Raw genomic sequence first — 21,482 nt, forward strand, 5'->3', positions numbered from 1 at the left:
AATCAGTTCTTTGGTATAAATTTCAAAGAGAAACTGAGCTAACATCATCACAGTAGCTCCTGTCTCATGGATGGACGTGGGAAGGAGGATGTTTTGCATGACTTGCAGCTATGCTGTCATGGTGAAAAACTGTGACCCTCCTGAGGCAGCAAAAGCTTGGAAACCATGACTCCTTTCTCTCGCTTAACGGCAAAACCAGTCAATGTCCTGATAAGTCTGTCAGGATTATTTTGTTCAGAGTATCACAGTCCATGAGAAACTTGGCATAAGGCTACCTAGATATTAGAACAGAGATTGAGAGAAAAGAGGCAAATAAAGAGTGACTGTTGGAATTTCCCATAACGCTGGAAGGTTCCGCAAGACATTTTGACAGACATCTTGTTCTGTTCTCACACTAGTCTCCTTCACCATTGTACAGGTGAAGAGAACTCCCCATGTAGAAGGGGAAGTGGAGCAGCACCCAGGGGTGTAGGAAGGGGTGTGTGGTGGGGGCAGTCCGCCCCGGGTGTCACCCCAGAGGGGGGGTGAGAAAATCGCCTGGGCGGATTGCGCCACCGCACTGCAATCGGACTCCTGCAGGATCATGCCGCCACGCCACAATCGGCTGCCCCCCGGGCGGATCGCCATGCAATGCCATGTTCGGCCCCCTGGGAGGATTGTCCCACCCCGTGGGCAGATCGCCCCGCCACCAGGTGCATGGCATATGTGCCACTCCAGGTGCTCGAGCGGCTAGCTCCGCTGCTGGCAGCAATGTCAGGTGCCTCCCTTGTTCTAACCATAGCATATAAAAAGGGGAACCTACATCCGAATATTTTTCCATGTATAGGCTTTCCTACAATCTGGAACCTTGGCAGAATCAGGGGTCAAGATCAGGTAGCGCTATATATGTGTAGGCTTCCCTTATTCAATCAACTACACTCAATGCATGAAAGTTGGAAGTGAGCCAAAGGCACACTAATGCAGCCCCACTCTGCTCATGGGGTCATCTTTGACATATAAGGCATTAAAGAGGCTTATTCATTCTGTTTTAGCTTTTTTAAATTAATGGCATTGAACTTCATTATATTTCTCAAAGGGACACAGGACCTTATACTGAATTAGGCTGCATTCACATGCTAGTTTATTCCGTTTCCATAACTGTTCCCTTCTGCATTGTATTTGAACTTTCCTAAAAGCCACTTTCGGGGACCCAGGTGGCGCTGTGGGTTAAACCACAGAGTCTAGGGCTTGCTGATCAGAAGGTCGGCGGTTCAAATCCCCGCGATGGAGTGAGCTCCCGTTGCTCGGTCCCAGCTCCTGCCCACCTAGCAGTTCGAAAGCACATCAAAGTGCAAGTAGATAAATAGGGACCGCTCCGGCGGGAAGGTAAACGGCGTTTCTGTGCGCTGCTCTGGTTTGCCAGAAGCAGCTTTGTCATGCTGGCCACATGACCCGGAAGCTGTCTGTGGACAAATGCTGGCTCCCTCAGCCTATAGAGCGAGATGAGCGCCGCAACCCCAGAGTCGGACACGACTGGACCTAATGGTCAGGGGCCCCTTTACCTTTACCTAAAAGCCACTTTCAGGAATACAGTACAAGTTTAGCGCTAATTTCCATGATAGTTGAAAATGGTTTTGTTTTTTTCTGGGGGTTTTGTTCACTAAAAGATGAGAACTGGAAGAGAATCCCCCCCCCCACTGCGTCCTTGTAGATGAGAATAACCAGGAAGAAATTCCAGTGCATGTATGGTAAGGTCAAAGGAATAATTTGTTTTGCAGCGGACTCAACCAATCTGACAAGGCTCCGGTTGCCATAAGTCCATAATTTCCCAGGCATATCCAGAATACTGCAGTCGCAAGCAGTGTCTGGGCTGAAATTAGCTAAATATCCTGGAAAATCCATGTCGGCAGGGTCGTTTTTGCTGATTTCCCTCAGGAATAGCTCAAAACTTTGCCAAAAAAAGTTCAACAACTTTTCTGTCAGGATTTTCACTTTTTGACACATGGCAACCCTAGACAAGGCTGGACTTGCTTGCAGATCAGAATACAACTCCCAGTTAGATCGCACATTTATAAGGATTCTGCAGTACCGTACATTATTGGTAAAGGGCATACCTATTTTAAATTAGTACAAAATTCACATTTTACAGGAAAACGCATTGAAAAGAATTGGGGAATGCATATTTGATGAAAAGAGTGTGACAATTTGACATAAGAGGTGCATACAAAATGTGTACAATTTAAATAGAAACTTTTTGTCCATCCTTTGAGCAACAAACAAAATCTATACAACAACCGCATGGAACAAACCTATGATTTAGTGCCGGCAAAACTGAGAGAGGACAGAATCAGGCTGATCAGTCTATCTCTGGCTGAAGAATATGTACAGAGCAACAGTGGGGTTTCAAAGAGACGTGCCTTTTTATTCCCAGGCCTTTCTCCCAAAACTATGTACATAACACACCAAAGACACATCTGAAGTTTGTGATTTACTTGGCATTCCAGAGGGCCTGAATTGGGTGTAATTGTTCTTAGGAGTCTCATCTTGGCTTTTCTATTCCCCCTGGCTTGTGGGTTCATAGCACGGGTTGGCATGTGCTTCATAAGATGGAGGAGGACCTATTGGCAGAAGATCTCCTTGGTGTGGTATGACTGCTTCTGGCACATCATATATTGCCTGGAAAGTAGATTACAATGAACAATTAGAAGGTCTCAGATGCTATTATTATCCTTCCAGATGCCACCACTGACTTAATTTTCTCCCAGTAGCATCTCCTCCTCCTTTCAATTCCCTAGAGGCCATCTGGTTCCCATTTTGCCAAAGCAAACATCTTACAAGTTTCACCCCCGCACCCCAGAAGAAGTCCCGTGGAGATGCTTACCTCTTCACCTTGACGGGATACTGCTTCATACCCAAAACTTAGAGAGACCATTCCAATGAACAACTCCAGGATGGCAAATATCAAGATGACATTAAAAAGTCCTAGGGCTACTCTCTGCCAAACATAAAGCCATACCGTCAGATCATATTAAAGTTACACAATTCAGGATAACTGAATCTCCACAGAAAACTACTCAAGTAATAGATGATAAAATAAAAGACCCATTGTTTGTCTTCAGATAGCAATACTGTTCAATTATAATAGTAAATAATGTTTTAAATATTAAACATTTTAATTTAAGATTGATCAGTATTTTGCCTTAAATATTGTTGCAACTTGTAATTCAGCTTCCCAGGTCCTATGGTTCTGAAACACACTCATAAAGAGGTTCTGACAACACCAACATCTGGACCACCAAGTTTTAGATTTGGCATTTGCTAATGTGTGATATATCCGGCACCCAAAGGGATAAAAGCAATTTCCTCATTTACTTGGATGCTTTTTTATACAGGCAATGGCCGATTTACATGTTTCCAATTGATGTGCAACCGCAAGCACATGCATCACAGCAACCCGGAAGTGGCCAGAAAGGAGGTGGGGTGCAGTGTGCTAATGTGTGCTCCACCAACATGCGTGGGAGCCAGGAACATAACCCCATGTATATATATAAATAATGGAAACAAGTTAAAATTAGCTGTGATCTTAAGAAATCACAGCCATGGGGTGACAATCAGGTTTTCTGCGGATTGCCATTTGTTCCGATTTATCACTAAAGAGTGGGTTTTCCAGGGGGAAATGGATGGGGCAAACACAAACCCGCTTGGACCTATGCTTAGAAAGCACAGGCCAAGCAGAGGTACAGATGAGCCCTCTGTTATCTATTAAACTTCAGCTGCTGATTCAAGCTCCACAAAGGGATTGACAAGTCAGGTTTATTTGCAGAGCTTGTGTTTTTAACACTCCAGCCTGTAGCAGGGTTTCTCTGTAGTCCAAGTGATGTCTGAGGCGCTTGGCTGTACCTGAGAGCAGGGTACACAGTTAATTCATTGTCCCTGGTTCCAATATATTTGCCATCAAAGAGTCAAACTAGTCTCTATGTGGCTGAAGTGTTAAATTCAATTGTTGCTAGATGACTTATTAGCCTTAGCCTTATTAGTACTACCGTATTAGTGCAGTCAATGATGTAACTCTATCTCTGCATGGTCTGTGCAGGAGTGTTGGTGCTGGGACCCTCTGCTCCTGCTGCTTAAGGACATGTGGCTCATCTTGTGAACTCCTTTCCTGCCACATCTACAAGCTGGCAGTGGAAGGAGACACAGCCTTAAAAAGTTGTAAGGGTGCCATTATATTAAATCAAGCTCTGCCTGATTCCTTTATAGCTCAGGTGACTAAGAAAGGCCTATTTTATCTCCCTGGCTTAACCTACCCTCCTGCCAGATCCTCCTATCCAGTAGCAGTTTCACTTCACACCACTTGGTAAATGGCAAGGGATACAATGAGGGCAGAGCAAATAAAGGATGAGGATTGCAGTGGAAAACAAAAAAATCTCAGGAGTTTGGCAGCCAACCCCATTTGCTGCATCCAGGTTAAGATTTTGCAAAGTTTTTTGCAGATAAAACCGCTCAGATTCGGGAAGAGGTAGACTCCACCGTGGGAGCAGGGCCAGGGCGGGAGAGTGCTAGAGTTCTGTCTAGTCCAGTTGTGTGGGACCAATTTCAATCTGTTACAGTGGTACCTCGACTTACGAATTTAATCCGTTCCAAACGGACCTTCGTAAGTTGAAAAAATTGTAAGTCGAAGCCAATGGAGGGGAAAATTTTAAGAAATTCGTAAGTCGAAAAAATCCTATCTAAACCGCATCCAAAATGGCGGACAGAACTCCGTTCATAACTCGAAACATTTGTAAGTCGAGTTATTCGTAAGTCGAGGTACCACTGTACTTCCGAGGATGTGGACAGGCTGCTTGGACGAGTGAAACCAACCACCTGTCTCCTTGATCCTTGCCCATCCTGGCTTATAAAAGCTAGCCGAAAAGGGCTGGGCGATGGGCTTCACAGGGTGGTGAATGCTTCTCTCTGCAAGGGAGCCTTCCCAGACGCACTGAAAGAGACGGTTATTAAACCGCAGCTTAAAAAACCATCTTTAGATGCGACCAATATGGCCAACTATCACCCAGTCTCAAATCTTCCATTCTTGGGCAAGGTCTATTGAGCAAGTGGTTGCTGAACAACTCCAGGCACGCCTGGAAGAAGCAGACCATTTGGATCCCTTCCAGTCGGGATTCAGGCCTCATCATGGGACTGAAACTGCCTTGGTTGCACTGGTCGATGATCTCCAGCGGGCTAGGGACAAAGGTGAGAGCTGTTTCCTAGTCCTGCTAGATCTCTCAGCGGCTTTTGACACCATTGGCCGTAACATACTTCTGGTCCGTCTAGAGGGGTTGGGAACTGGGGGCACTGTTATACAGTGGTTCCGCTCCTTCCTCTTGGGCCGTGTTCAGAAAGTGGTGATGGGGGATGAGTGTTCAGACCCCTGGGCTCTCACTTGTGGGGTGCCTCAGGGTTCTGTCCTCTCCCCCATGCTCTTTAACATCTACATGCAGCTGCTGGGAGAGATCATCAGGGGGGTTGGGCTGGGTGTTCATCAGTATGCGGATGATACCCAGCTCTACCTCTCTTTCAAATCAGAACCAGTGAAGGCGGTGAAGGTCCTGTGTGAGTGTCTGGAGGCAGTTAGAGGTTGGATGGCAGCTAACAGATTGAGCTTGAATCCTGCCAAGACAGAAGTACTGTTTTTGGGAGACAGGAGGCGGGCAGGTGTGGAGGACTCCCTGGTCCTGAATGGGGTAACTGTGCCCCTGAAGGACCAGGTGCGCAGCCTGGGAGTTGTTTTGGACTCACAGCTGTCCATGGAGGCACAGGTCAATTCTGTGTCCAGGGCAGCTGTCTACCAGCTCCATCTGGTACGCAGGCTGAGACCCTACCTCCCCACAGACTGTCTTGCAAGAGTGGTGCATGCTCTAGTTATCTCTTGCTTGGATTACTGCAATGCGCTCTACGTGGGGCTACCTTTGAAGGTGACCCGGAAACTACAATTAATCCAGAATGTGGTAGCTAGACTGGTGACTGGGAGCGGCCGCCAAGACCACATAACACCGGTCTTGAAAGACCTACATTGGCTCCCAGTATGTTTCCGAGCACAATTCAAAGTGTTGGTGCTGACCTTTAAAGCCCTAAACAGCCTTGGTCCAGTATACCTGAAGGAGCGTCTCCACCCCTATTGTTCTGCCCGGACACTGAGGTCCAGTTCCGAGGGCCTTCTGGTGGTTCCATCACTATGAGAAGCCAAGTTACAGGGAACCAGGCAGAGGGCCTTCTCGGTAGTGGCACCTGCCCTGTGGAACGCCCACCCATTAGATGTCAAAGAGAGAAACAACTACCAGACTTTTAGAAGACATCTGAAGGCAGCCCTGTTTAGGGAAGCTTTTAATGTTTAATAGATTATTGCATTTTAATGTTCTGTTGGAAGCCACCCAGAGTGGCTGGGGAAACTCAGTCAGATGGGTGGGGTATTAATGATGATGATGATGATAATAATAAGGGAGCTTTCAGATGCAGCCCATGTTGGATTTTGTTTTGAATAGTCATTACTTTAGTGCTGGTCTAATGTAAACACTGTCTGTTTAAGAGAAACAGGTGCAAGCGTTTATCTTAATTGCTCACAGGCGTGGGCTCTGTTTTTTGTATATAAGGCTCTGCCAGAAAGCCCTCCTCATCTCTTTGCTAGATCTTGCAGTTTGATACATCTTGTTATGGAGCACTCTCTGTTTGTTCTTAGTTTAAGAGATCCCTTTAGTTAAACCTTAGTATAATTACTTTGTTTGCTGATAGTTCTCGGGTAGTTTAATGAGAGTTTTGTGGGAGGTTTTGGATGTGGGAGAAAGTATTTATCTTGAGTTTAAAGCCTTTAGAGTCAGTTTGTTTTTCATCTGTATGCTTTGACAAGCATACAGCTAGTAAGGGGTTTCACACAAGGCAGATTATACCCTACACTCTTGGTGGTGTTTTACTTAGCCAGGTCAACTTCTAACTGCGCATACTCTGCGTGAAGCATACTTTAAGGGGCCACTGGTAACTGGGTGATTTGTGTTTAATACCCAGTCATTCCCAATATTATTTTTACTTTATATATTAAAGTTCCAACAGCCCATTCAACTGCTGCTAAAATAAGTTCAGAACTCAACATTCCAAAAAGCAGGCTTACCCAGCGTATTAAGTCAGAGGTTGTATAATAAAAAGGGGAAAGATTTTCATCTATGATGAGAACAATTATCCCAACAGCTGCAGCAAGAATGCTCACAATGTTCAGGCATGTGCTGACTTTCATCTGTAAGAAACAAATACACCCTTAGGGTACAAGCTATTCTGGTCATGCTGCATAGCAACCTGACAAAAGCCTTATTCCAGGGATAGCCAATACAGTGCCTTCCAAGTGTTGCTGGCCATCCCAGCATCCCTGAGCAATGGCCCTGCTGGCCGGGGCTGATGGGAGTTGTAGTCTCAAGGGCACCATGTCGGCTACCCCAGCCCTATTCAGATATTCTTAAACATGGTGGGGGAGGTGGGCTGTGCACACTGCTCCCAGCCCCTCCACCCACCCCACATCTTCCTGAGTTGAGTGGGAAGGTTTAAAGGAGGAAGTGCTTTTGACCGGGTGCAGTGACTGTCCTCCCTATGAACAAGAACCTAGGGTTCTTTGTGGTGGAGAGAACTGCAAGCATGCAAACCAAACATGGTTATACCCCACTTCAGATCTTTCTGTAGACTTCCCACTACCCTTCCACAGATACAGCTAAAAAAATGCATGACTAGAACTACTGACACCATCTCTACGAATGGAATTGCAAGGGTTTGGGGGTTGTTGTTTTTTTACCTCCTTTTGACTATGTGAAAACTAGGGCTGTCTGAAAATGGCACCCCCAAATTCCACCCAAGTTATTTGTGAGCATTAAAAGAAGTGGGAGTTTTGCAGATATTATCCGTGGGTGGACTGAAATTCTCCAAGTGTTCAGGAAGAGCTTGGAAAAAGAAAACGTGGTTGTTTTTTTAAAGTATCAGAAAATTGTTTTCTGATAAATTTTGGACAAGCCTACTTCTTAGATCAATTATGCAGGGATGAAATACTGCTTCAGTCCAAGGTCAGACCTTAGCAACAACTGCCAATAGAAGTCAGATTATTTCCAGGAATCTCTCTAAGAAAATTCCATTTTATTTGATTAGGATATTTGCGCAGTAACTGCAGAGAAGGCTCGATGATTAAAAGAGTCTCAGCCATGCTATTCCAAGACCTCTCTGAAGGAGATACAAGGTTTGGGGCTCCGATAAGAGTTGGCTGCTCTTATCTGGGGGGAAATTCTGAACAAGGAGGATGCTACAGATTCTGTAGCCCTGAAGTCCTGACAGGAGGATTTTTAGAAGTCTTGTGTCAGCTGTACTGAGCTCCCAAAGAAAGTGTGAGATATATGTGCAATAAATGGTGGGTTGAGAGGCAGGGCAGGATGTGAGGAACCAGACTCACCTGAAGGGATGATCTGTTATGCTCAGTTATCACCAGTGCAGATCCCGAAATGATGAACTGGGTCACACAAGAAAAAAATCAGGATTAGAGTAAAACTTCACTCCAAATTCAAGTGGGAAAAGACTTATGCAGATAAAAGAGGATGCTGATAAATGACAATCTGTCTACGGGAGTTGTGAGGCAAAAGTAAGGGGCCAGGGGCAAGATAATTAGGACAGGAAAAAATGCACTACGTGCATTTCCTGAATGTGATTATTTTTTCTGTTGTAGTTACCATTCCTGTCTTTGATGCATAACCCACCATCTCCTCGAAAACAGGAAATTGGAGTTCAGCCTTGAGCTAATAAGCTGCAATTCCTCAGTGTAGTGTCTGAGCATTCAAAGAAATGGAACTCGTGTGCGCGCGCGCACACACACACACACACACACACACGTTATATGATGGTATCCCTACCTGCATTAAATTGTCTCAACTCAACCTGGCAAATTATCTGAATTCAGTTTGGTATTCCTAAGAGAAACCAGCAATTTTGGGTTTCTTATACAAATGACCGCTAAATTTAGGCTCAACTTGGGAGCTGCTTCTATGTGGGTTCCAAAATGCACAGAAGGCATTTGATCCCAGAAACCACGTGGACAAGGCCAATTTTCTGCCTAGTTGATACCCTCCCTGCTGGTCAACTGTTGGATGTAAAAAGACTAGGCAATTAATAATCGAAAATGGATGTAAAAAGACTATGCAATTAGTAATCACATTCAAGTGCTATTGATTTCATTAAACATCTAACTGCTTTTCAATTCCCTATTATTAGGGTTTCTTGAATGGCGAGGTTCTCTTTCCCTTAGAGCACTGGAAAGGTTGCCTGCAGCAGTCACTTGTCAAATGGGGAGGTTGGCTGGCACAGTTTGCATTTGTTTGATTTGAACTGATGCTACTTACGATGAATCCGCCCCAGTACACATATCCAGAGGGCACAGTTTGTGATCGCCTTCCGTCCAAGAGAAGGGTCAAGAGGCTCCCAAAACTAATGTGAACAAAGCCAATCAGAATCTGGATAGCCTGTAATATTTAGAATTGAATAGAACAGGTGAGATGAGTCCTAGCATCTTTGACAGTCCTTGTTTGGGGAGACATTTGAAACTGAAGGAACTGTCCAGACCGCTGACCAACTTTTGTCTCATCATAAAACATCCTCCCCATTCCCAAAGAGCAGCATTTCAGAGTTTTAAAAGTCCATTTTTTTAAACATGCCCCATATATCGTGCAAATGTATGGTTGTAAAAATGACATTTTAAACAAACGAAAAGGTACACAGCGCACAGAGGAGTGAGACAATTGCCATGCTTATTTTACAGTTTCATATCCTGCCTTTCCACCATTTAGGCTTTCTATTGAAACAGCTACACGTGTTGCTTGAGGGGGGGAAGCTAAGCTCACCTGAACTGACTGGGCCAAAGAAGTGCTACCAGCTCCTGGTTTGGGGTATATCTACCCCACCTAGTGCAACAGGAATTCTCACGCAATGCCTCATATAAAGTTCCTCCCTTCCTAACAGCAGCCAGAATTAGGATTGCGGAAGTGAGGCGAAGGGGTGTGTATGTTTATACAGATATAGATATAGATATAGATAACTTTAACACACTTTCAGAGGGAGGAGCAAAGAGGGTGAGAGAAGAAGTGGCATTCAGAAAACATTGGTGTGTCTGTGGGGTGGGGGAATTCCATTGCAACTCCGTTTTTTAAAGCACTGCTGAGAACTGGCAGGGGGGGGGAGAGGGAAACCTGGATTTTCCCTCAAAGCAGATGTTCCAGGTGTTCAGCTTGGATGGGACCATTTAAAATTTCTCTCCGTTTCTCACTTTTCCAATCTTAATTTCAATTCTCCACATTTCCCTACAAATCACCATTTCCCTCCCTCCCCAAAAAGTTTTCTTTCAGGGTGAATTTATCTTACCACGCACACATTTGAGCACGCAGTTTCGCCAAACATAGACATTTAGCACAGCAATTGTACCTGAACAGAAAACATTTGATGGTGAAGCATATTTCAGAGAAGTGTGCAATTTGAAAAATGCCTACAGTGCATTTTGGTGTGCATATTGTGCCAGAGAATGTGAATTAGGTGAGTTGAGTTCATCTTTCAATGCAGACTGAACTGAATTATTTCCCCACACTCCTTGACGTGAATCAGAATATCAGAGCTGGGGTGAGTGAATTGTGACAGAGAGCCAATGCTTGGTGGATTAGCTAGTCTACAAAGAAACCTCTTTATTGGTGATCAGAATAGTATGAGATAGGTCACTTACCCCTAGTACCCTGGGTTCTCCTCTGCGTTCTGTACCTAAGTTAACAGCTGGCTCAGTTCCTACATAGAGATGACTCCTTGAATAGACTGCTCCGAGTGGCTGGCCATCCAAATGCATGGCACCAGTTGGGTACAAAATATGGTTGGGGTGGCTGGCCATCACACCATGTTGAGGAATAACCACGAACGCTTGGTTGTCCATGCTGAGCAATGCAGCTACTGTAACAGAGTGGAAGGAGAAAAGAATCCATGAATTCATTCATGAAAAGTGCACATCGTTCTTCTTTGCTCTGAGTTTGATATGGGCTCTCTCAGGCATATGCAATGACAGGAGACAGTTCTATGTTGCTATGTTGCTGGTAGAAACAAGCTGACTGGGGCTGGTAGCAGTTGTAGTCCAAAATGTCTTGAGGGCATCAAGTTGTGGAAGACTGGTGTACAACAGGGGTGGGGAAACTTTTTTAGCCACATTTGTAGGCAACCTTCTGGGAACTGCATGCTGCTGGCGGGCAGGGCCAGAACCACAGAGCAATGGATGTGGCTCTTACCTTTGTACAGAGGTTTGCGCGCGCACACACACACACACACACACACACACACAGTCTCCACTCAGGCAAATAAGAGGCATCATCACATTTCATGGCCACATTCTAGCCAGACAAAAGTACTCAGGGAGAAATCACAAACTGATGCAGAAATGGGACAGAACAGATTTATGAACAAATGAATGAACAAATGATCAACGAATGAATGAATGAATGAATGTACAACTGACAGACTTGTTATAGACTGTTCCCTAAATACATCAGAATTCCATGCTCTCCAGTGTAGTAGTAGTAGTTCCAGTGATTTTTACAGATTCACTTCATGCCGGAATCATATATATAGATTACGGATGGACGGTTTTCTCAATTTCATTCTCTCGGTTTCTCATTTTCAAATTTCAAATTCATGTATCCACATTAGTTTGCAATTTTTAAAAAAGTCCTCATGAAAATTCATCAGCATTGTACTGCAAAATTGCTCCTAGTAACCACGTTTTGGGTGTAGTTGTGCCTAACGCACACAATTATGGAAAGCACTTTCGCCTTATATTCTGCATTTTTGTACGTTATTTTCACAAATATATGTTACCTGGCTGGAAAACTATACTGCAAAAATTGGAGAAGTGTGAATTTGGAAGGCTGATTGTGTAATGCTTTGTGTATTGTTTTCAAAAGTGCAGATGAGGAACTTTTGAAATTATTTTCTTTTTCTGAAATTAATGTATAAGATGGAAATGTATTGATTGTATTGATTGCATTAGTTCAATAAAGCTTAAAAGCATTTTTTTAAAAAGTGCAGATGAGGTAGATTCACCTTTAAATACAAACAATGGATATCCCCCCCCCATCCCTAAATAAGAGTAAGAAATAGGGGTGGGATTTAACTATGTTGTATGTGTGAGAAAATGTATACTTGTGCAGTTCCCTCCTTTCCCTTGGCCCATGCACCCTTAGGCCCCTTAAATCATCATTGGAGGGTTAAAGGAACCTCCAGAACTGGTTCAGGGGGTGCACAGGTGGAAAGGGGGTGGGGAGAAGTCCCATTGTGTGAGTTGAGCTTGTTCCCTATACCCCACTTGGTGCTACATTGAGTCTCACTCTAGGTATTCTATTGCCTGTTTCAAGGGCAAATGGGTTCACATCCACTGCCACCTCCACGCCACCCCTGCACATTTGCCCTCTTTCTAGCAGCATGAAAAAGATGTAATTCTTTACCCTGGAGATTCTCCCTCCCTGCCTTTCTCCGTACCCTCCCCCACCTCTTCCTGTGAGAGGCCTCAGCCACCAACAGTGACCAATGATCCTCCTAATTATGACCCAAGGTGATAATTAAAGAGGTGATAGGACTCACTATATTTCCCGACCTTGCAGATTCTGCTTTCCCTCTGGGGTGTTCGAATTCCACTCAGTCAACCAGGAAGCTTGCTCAGAATTTTAAGGAAGTATCATTTGTTGCTGTTGGACTTTTGACCTTATATGCTTGGTCATATCCATCTGCCCCACCCTTCTCCTGCAGGTACATCCCAGTTCTACCTTCATCATGTTTATGCTTGCCACAGTCCCTTCTATTAAAGAGCCTCTCTATACCCTAGAGCAGCGTTTCTCAACCGCTGTTCCGCGGCACACTAGTGTGCCGCGAGACGCTGGCTGGTGTGCCGCGACGTGCGGCGACGAGAAGGGCGATTCGCATTGTCACGTGCCTGGCGGCCGCCAATACACATCTCTAACCCGCCGGAAAGCAATATTTCTCCTCCTCTTTCCCAAAGCTCAGTGCAAACGACTGGAGGGTGGTTTTAGAGTCTAGGGAGGCCCCCTAGGGAGGCGCGCTCCAGATCCGCCGCCGGCCCCCCTTAAGCCGCATCGAGGTTGCTCCGCCTCCCCTGACTCCTTCGCCCGTCCTTCGCCATGGCTGCGCGGCGGACGCTGGGCTTCGCGGTCCGGAATTACTCGCAAGCAGCAGCCAAGGTAACCTTTCGCCTTTGAGCCGCCCCGCAGCTCCCCTGGAAGTGCACGCGCCCTTGTATAATTTGGCAAGTGTTTCTTACAGTCCTAATTATATAGTCAATATAGGGCGGCACAGAGTTAAATTTTTTAACTTCTTTAATGGTGGTGTGCCTCGTGATTTTTTTCATGGAACAAGTGTGCCGTGGCCCAAAAAAGGTTGAGAAACACTGCCCTAGAGCAGAGTTTTCCAAACTTTTCATGTTGGCGACACACTTTTTAGACATCCATCATTTCGCAACACAGTAATCCAGTTTACTAGCAAACCAGAGGTTAACTAACTTTTTTACAGCCGCGGCAGCCATGCGAAGAACGTTCGGGTGACACACCTACACACTGCAGCCGACACACTAATGTGTGTCATGACACACAGTTTGGAAAGTTCTGCCCTAGAGCATTATTTTTATATTTTTATTTCATTTCAAATATTTCTATACTGTACAGCTTTTCTATTTGCTGGATGTTTTCCAGCACCCTCCTTAAAACACTGTTGTTCAGGAAAGCTTATCTAGACTTCTCCTGTCAATGTGTCTTTTTGTCTACTGTTGATGTTTATCATGTCAGTGTTTTAAAATGGCCACTCACCCACTCCAGCGGTGGGTGTTGGTTGCAACGTGGCATGGGGCTTCCTCATCCTCCTCCCGCAGCCATGCCATGTCCCCCTGAGCATTGCTACCGCCCCCTGGCTGTTGTGGTGCCTGATGGGTTCCTGCCAAACCCAGATTCAAATTCTGGCCTATCTGCGGCATCTTGGGGGTGGGGCAACAGGAGCGGACTGCATTTGGTGAGGCTTCTCTCTGGTCCACTCCCACAGCTTAAAAGGGGGGTCTGAAGCAGCCACATTTATTAAGAATTTAAATATTTGAGGTGGGGTATTTGAGGCAGAAGTAAATAGAGAAAATGATGTGGCTCACATATTTATACAGCAAGCAGAGCCATAGCTACCAGGGAGGCTGGCCAGGTTTTTTGCCCTGGGTGAAGAAGAAGAGAAGAGGAGGAGTTTGGATTTGATATCCCGCTTTATCACTACCTGAAGGAGTCTCAAAGCGGCTCACAATCTCCTTTCCCTTCCTCCCCCACAACAAACACTCTGTGAGGTGAGTGGGGCTGAGAGACATCAGAGAAGTGTGACTAGCCCAAGGTCACCCAGCAGCTGCATGTGGAGGAGCGGGGAAGCGAACCCGGTTCACCAGATTACGAGTCCATTGCTCTTAACCACTACACCACACTGGCGAAGCCTCCAGAGGGGTGCCATTGAAACTCCCTGCTTGTGTGTGTATATATGCAAATGCACATGGGTGAATTGGTGCCAAACTGGGTCTTGGACCCAGGTGAAATAAAAGCTAGTTTTGTCCCTGCAGTAAGCCACAAGTCCCATCATGTGGAAGTCAGGTTTCTATACACAAACAACCATGCGTTTCTCTCAATTTTCCATCCAAACAAGCAAAGGGCATGATCACTGCTCAAGGACACTTCAGCCTGGTAAAACCACTCAAGGACCAAGGCCAGTGAGGGGTCCTGGTCTGCGGCAGAAGGGTGGTCCTAGGGAAGAGTCCCAGGGCCCAGAGAGAGACACCTAGAGAACATATTCACCGCTCAAGGCTGAGGAGTCCCACCCCATCAATAGAGCCTTACAAATCATAGTGATTACTACTACACTCTTTAGAACAGGCATTCCCAAACTCGGCCCTCCAGATGTTTTGGGACTACAATTCCCATCATCCCTGACCACTGGTCCTGTTAGCTAGGGATGATGGGAGTTGTAGTCCCAAAACATCTGGAGAGGGAGGTAGTAAAATCTGGAGAGGGAGAGGGAGGTAGTAAACATCTGGAGAGGGAGGTAGTAAAATCTAAATCAACAAGGGGAGGAAAGGGGGTAAGGAATGAAAGGAAATAATAGGGAAATGAGCCGAATATCCAATAATATGAAAATAGCTTAATCAGCAACAATACAACTGTGTCCGAAGAGCTCCTTCACCATGCTAAAACCGCAGGGGTCCGTTGCACTGGCAAAAGTGAAACCAAAAGCTGCCCACCAAGAATTTATACCCGCTACCGCTATCAATCATGAACTTGCAACATGACTTTCCCCCCAGCAACAAACTGTCCAATCACCCTGTGGCCATTTAGACTAATCTGCCCAGCAACCCCAGGGGATGTCCTGTTAACCCTACCTCAACGCGTGCTCTCAATGAATAGAGAACCCGATTTGTAGTCCCAGAACATCTGGAGGGCCGAGTTTGGGGGTGCCTGCTTTAGAACACTGTATATCCCTAGAAATGGGTGAGCCCCAGCTGCAATTTAGAATGGAACTGACACAAATGAGTTGATTTGGGCCAATTATAATTGCCCCACTAATTAACTTACAATTGGGCCTCCTCAATGGGACCCTCTATTACCCCTTCCTTCCCCTAACATACTCAGCGATGAGGGTAGTGAGGTTTGCAGGAGAGCTTTTGTCAGGCCCACATGCCACTGGAAGTGTCGTTCCTACGATTCTTTCCTGACAACTCTGGATGCTGATGCAGCACACTTGTGGCAGCATTTGGGATCCTCCTGCGAGGGCTTGATGCCACCGCGTAAGCTAAGCTTTGAGTAGGCAGTGGAACAGTGGTGAGGGCATGACCAACTGGGTGGACCCAGGCCTCCAATGAGACTGGGCCTGGCTCAGCAGGGGCTTGCAGGAGCCAGAATGCAAAGGTTGGAATTCAATGTCACGCTAGGGTGACAATTCCATCAGTGCAAGCATTTTGCTGGCCAAGCAGAACCATCTCCCTGCCCTCGTGTGCTGTTCCGGCGGTTCTCCTGACCAGATTTGGAGAGGGCATGAGGATCACATGGGGCTTGGCTTCCGCAAGGGGCTCCTTGTGCTGGCTTTGCTCTGCACATTAAGGCCTCCTCTGCACGGGGTCATCATCAGTAAGGAAAATGACCCAAAGAGTCAGTGTCTTATAGTAAAACCTGCAGGCTGCTTCACCTCAACTTTTGCCAGGTCGAGGCTTAGGTTACCATTGTCACATGTTATCGTTCTTTGTGGCAGCTTTTTCAATATCTGAAGAATGATCTAAAATTGTTTCTTTACACTGCTTGCTCCAGCTTTTCTGCAGCTGGCTTGTATCCAAAAGCCACTTTCACCGACGGAGCAATTTCCCACCATTAGTAGGAGAGGCTGAATTAGCACCATTTATGTGGCAAAACTTGTCTGAGTGATAAGAGTGCTGGAAATAGAAACTTGGAAGGAACATCTCATTGGGGTTTTAATGCAACATTTCACAGTTCTATCTCTGGAACAGCAGAGGGCAGAACATCGTTTTCTTTATTCACATATCTGCATAAGAAATGCGATGTTAATAAACACATTTGCCAACAAGTACCCTTTTTATCAACCAGTGTAGACTTTTTTCAACCAATGTAGAAGAATTTCTACTTTATGAAGGTCACAGACCATGGAGAGAGACCATAATATTTGCAGAGCCCATTGCAGCGCAGACGCAGACCCATTTTATGCATGTTTACTTGAAAAAAGTAGTCCCACTGTCTGATTGAAAATGGCCTCTTAAGGAGAAGCCAGTTAGAGGCTTGGGCTTTAGAAATTATGTAATAAGTAGATGGGTCAGATATTATTACCCTTTTGAACATAATTTATGATAAGATTTGATAAAGATCTTAAAAGCTTAAGTTTTAAGAACCTTTGTCTCAGAGGTTCTCATTCACAGAGTGTGAGAAATAAGCGGAGGGGGGGGAGGCTTGGGTTTTTATAATGCCTTACTTATTGTGATACAAAAGTTCTTTCACTGTCTCCCAGCTTTATTTCATAATAATTTATGCTTTCTCTGAAACTGCTTTGTTAATTTATAGCAATGTCAATAAATAACAATGGAATTCACTCTTTGTATTTTCCGCATTTCATTTCCTTCTGACCTCACTATTTACAGTTCCTTCCCAGCAGCCATGCCTATCTGAAAACACATGAATGTGAAGAATAATTACTGAGCTTTTGGATTAGATGTTACAGTTTTGGCTAACAGCAGGGACACTCTGCATTAACATTCAGTGCAAGTCTACACAGGTCAGAGTCACAAGTTAGAGAATGCATCCTTCAGGTGGCACTGGATATCCATTTCAGTGTTTTATTGACAAAGAAATATTTGGATGGGCACAGCGTAGGGCCATCCCCATAATAGAGGAGGGGGAAAGCTTAAAACAATTGAATTGAACAATCTGTTAATCTGTTTGTACTGTAATTATTTGTATGGTTTTAATAAATTTTATATTTTATATCATTTTAATTCCACCAGTATTAAATTGCTTTTTTATGATTGTTTTGTCTATGTTTTTAGCGGCTCTTGTTCTTGTTTGTAAGCTGCCTTGGGTCTCATCAGGGCAAAAGGTGTGGGGGTCATTCCACTTCAAGTGATCCAATGACTTTTACCTTACCATTTTATATTGCTTTCAGTTTCCTAAAAGTAGTATAAGGTCCCAAATCTCAGTTTTTAATTTTTTATCTCATGCCGTTTTTGAATTAGAGGGTTTGAAACTTCCAAAAAGAAAGAAAGAAAGAAAAAGACAATTTTGGCCTTCCTGAACTACACAAAAACTTTAAAAGTCCAGAATTGAGATATTTCAAAACAAAAAAATACCAATCTCTTCAGAATACCATGGGCTTTAATATGATATGGCACATGATGGAGTTACTTTAAATTTTAAAGTCAAGTTACCAAATTTTAAATTTAAGTCCAAAAATTTTCATCTTTATGAGCCTGGCAGTAGTAATAATAATAATAATAATAATAATAATAATAATAATAATAATAATAGGGGCAGAAAGGGGGCAAGTATCCAGGGGGCAATCCCGCCAACCATTGCACCCAATGTGTTTTGACTATATGCAATTTTGGCTTTAAGTGTGAAACGTAACCCTCATTGAGGGCTGGCTGTACATGGCTATCACTCCCTAGTTTTCCCCCCCTGCATTTCATTTCTTTCTGACTCTTCCGTTTACAGTCCCACACCTAAACCATGTGTGTGTGTGTGTGTGTGTGTGTGTGTGTGTGTGTGTGTGTGTTAGTCTTTAAGATGCCACACGACTCTCTTGCTGTTTTGATTTTGCTATCACTCTGTATTTGGATTTAATCTTCAACTGCATCACTGATATGTTATACATTTTGTGTTAATTGGTGGGTGAAAATACAATACCTTAACATTTCATTAAGAACTTGCATGCCTAAAAGCCCAATAATGAATCTTGAAGATCTGTAAAAACATCAATGCCCAGAAGCCCAATAATGAACACTCCCTTGTCTGAAAACCTTCTATATATTTACCAGCTGAAGTTAGCATAATGAAAGGTATTGCCTTACCATGTTTTTGTCACTGGAAACCAGATGCAATTTCAAGGCAGAATGGGACAAGCAGAGGGTTCTGCATTATGCATTAGGGTATCACAGCACTAACTGGGGGATGAAGACCAAGACACTTGGGCTAAACGCTCCATTTGTTTCATATGTTTAGCACCACAACCCACAGAAAGCACTGTGCAATATACCACTAGAACTCAGGTGTTTGCATACATGTGCAACATAATGAAACAGGTGGATCTCCACCCCCCACACACCTCCAGTTTAAATTATTGTCTGAAGCCACTTCTCTGCATATCCCAAATTAGAACCCACACATCCCATGGTTTGTCTTTCCTTCCATTCACACCTTGTCATCCCTGCAGGTCACATTTCAACCCCTTCTAGACTGCCGGCTCTGCAAAGAGATTAGATTGCGTCGCAGTGGCCTGCTGCCGCACTGCTAAGCTTCCATCTGCTTCCCTTCTTTCACCAGTGTTGGTGGCAAAGTCAGCCGTTGAAGGAGAAATATGACCATGCACACACAGAACACCAGCTGGGCTCTGATGAGATCTCAGGTGAAGAGAGATGCCTGCAAAGAACCCAGGGCAAGGTCTGAGGCCAGAGGAAGGATTTCCTGCATCAGGCAGGGTGTTGGGGCTCCAGATAGTCCACAAGGCCTCCTCCAACTGGATGATCTGAGTTTATTTATTCTTAAAAAAAAATACATTCAGCCATTTTATAAAATATCAGGGCAGTGTGCAGCAATAGGTATACAATAAAACACAAAACATCATGAAAAATGGTACAAAATAATCACTGAAATGACCACATTGACTTGTCGGCATTAGGTGGTCTTCAAGAGAGGCCTGAACATCAAAAGAGAGGGTGCCTGTCAAATCTCTGCTGGAGAGCCCCTGGAGTTGCAGGTGTGGCTAGGAGAGACTTTTAGCAGCTATGGCTGGTAAATACATTCATGGCCATTCCCTGATCAGGATTGTTTGACCACAGTTGTCCATGCATTCTAACCTCATGGCTGGATTACTGCAATGTGCTCTATGTGTAGCCACCCCTGTGATTGATCTGCATAGCTGCCAAGTTTTACCTTTTCTCGCGAGGAAGCCTATTCAGCATAAGGGAAAATCCCTTTAAAAAAGGGATAACTTGGAAGCTATGTTGATCTGGTGGTTGCAGCTGGTGCAGAACGGAGGAGCTACGTAGGTTGTTTTTGTGAGCAAACTACTACCATCATAACAACACTTCACTTGCAGGATTTGCACTGGCTGCCAAGTTTGCTACCAGGCCAAGTTCAGGGTGTTAGTACCAACATGTAAATCCCTATACAGCTCAGAACAAGGTTGCTTGAGAAGCGCCTTATACACCCAGTAGATTGCTGTGTTTTGCAGGAGAGTTTCTCCTGTGAGTTCCACAGACCTCAGAAGTGTTAGTATTTTAGCTATCCTTAGCTGCTTCAGCAAGGACTGTTAGGTTTGGTGTAAATCACATGAGTGTCTGAGAGAGTGTGAGAACGGAAGTTTATCTTATATCTTCCGCCTAAGTGTTGCTATTGTATGTGTTAGTTTCACTTCTGCAGTGTTGCAGTTCTGTACTCTTGTTTGGAGAACACAGACGTGAATTATGGAGTCTCTGTACTGTATATAGTCTGTAAATAAACGTAGTTTAGATCTACGGATGTTTCTCTCTTCTTGGCTGCAGCATGCTAGAAGACTTGCGTCCTCTTCTCATATGAGGAGGGTCTCATATTACTCGCACTTTGGACTGAAGGAACATGCTAGCCACAGAGGGCCTCACGGGAATCGCTCAGGGGTCTTGGAGTCCAGCGTCTTCGAGAGAGCATCACCCGACAAGAAGCCCTCTCCACAGTAGCTCAGAGCAGGGCTTTTCGTGTGGCTGCCCCTGTTCTGTGGAACAGCATTTCTGTCGAAATACAGCAGGCAATCACTATCTGCACTTTCCAGAAACAATTGAAGATAGTTATTGTTCTGACAGGCTTTCCTAGCTGGGTAAATGAGTATTCAGCATAAGTGTCCACTTTTTAGGGTTTTAGTCTTGCTTTAAGTGTGGTTTTTGTGTTCTTAACAGATTTTAATTATCTTATGTGCACACTGCCTTGAGACAGTGGTTTAGAAGGCAATTAATAAAGCAATAAAAGTAAATTTACAACAGGCTCTTGCTGCCGATTGTAATAACCAGATAGAAGGGCAGCCAAGGAATGAACACAAGCAGCAATAAACAATACCCGAGCCTAGATAAATAAAAACTTTATATGGCTTATTTTTAAACCGAAGTCAGCAACCACTGTTGCTGCTGTTTTTCAGTTCCTAGAAGGTAAAGGTAAAGGTAAAGGGGCCCCTGACCATCAGGTCCAGTTGTGTCCGACTCTGGGGTTGCGGCGCTCATCTCGCTCTATAGGCCGAGGGAGCCAGCGTTTGTCCGCAGACAGCTTCCGGGTCATGTGGCCAGCATGACAAAGCTGCTTCTGGTGAACCAGAGCAGCGCACAGAAACGCCGTTTACCTTCCCGCCGGAGCGGTCCCTATTTATCTACTTACACTTTGATGTGCTTTCGAACTGCTAGGTTGGCAGGAGCTGGGACCGAGCAACGGGAGCTCACCCCATTGCAGGGATTCAAACCACCGACCTTCTGCTCAGCAAGCCCTAGACTCTGTGGTTTAACCCACAGCGCCACCTGGGTCCCTTAGAAGGTAAAAGAAGAGCAAATTATTTGAGATCACAAGGACTGAAGGAGAAACAGTCTTATAGGTACAATGAAGCAGGATATGTCCTTTTGCTCTAAGGTACATGAAAAGGGCCAGGGCAGAGACAATGTGACCCCC

General features: G+C 44.8%; 1 protein-coding gene across 3 annotated transcripts; it reads right to left on the reverse strand.

The window, feature by feature from the left end:
- Positions 1–2,072: 2,072 nt before the first annotated feature.
- Positions 2,073–12,746, reverse strand: LOC118090032 (membrane-spanning 4-domains subfamily A member 15-like). Of its 3 annotated transcripts, none has more exons than XM_035125369.2 (7): positions 12,640–12,746; positions 10,745–10,962; positions 9,378–9,497; positions 8,438–8,494; positions 7,124–7,246; positions 2,861–2,974; positions 2,073–2,655 (listed from the first exon to the last, which is right to left on the reverse strand). In XM_035125369.2, the coding sequence occupies exons 2-7, from the start codon at positions 10,943–10,945 to the stop codon at positions 2,533–2,535; spliced, it is 738 nt and encodes a 245-aa protein (XP_034981260.1). In that variant the 5' UTR covers positions 10,946–10,962; positions 12,640–12,746; the 3' UTR covers positions 2,073–2,532. The 3 variants fall into 3 exon arrangements, with proteins under 3 accessions (XP_034981260.1, XP_034981340.1, XP_034981420.1); XM_035125449.2 differs by having other exon boundaries at positions 12,653–12,731; XM_035125529.2 differs by having other exon boundaries at positions 10,745–10,959; positions 12,640–12,713.
- Between the last annotated feature and the right edge of the window lie 8,736 nt (positions 12,747–21,482).

This window comes from Zootoca vivipara, chromosome 1, assembly GCF_963506605.1.
Source record: "Zootoca vivipara chromosome 1, rZooViv1.1, whole genome shotgun sequence".
In the NCBI taxonomy this organism is placed as follows: Eukaryota; Metazoa; Chordata; class Lepidosauria; order Squamata; family Lacertidae; genus Zootoca; species Zootoca vivipara.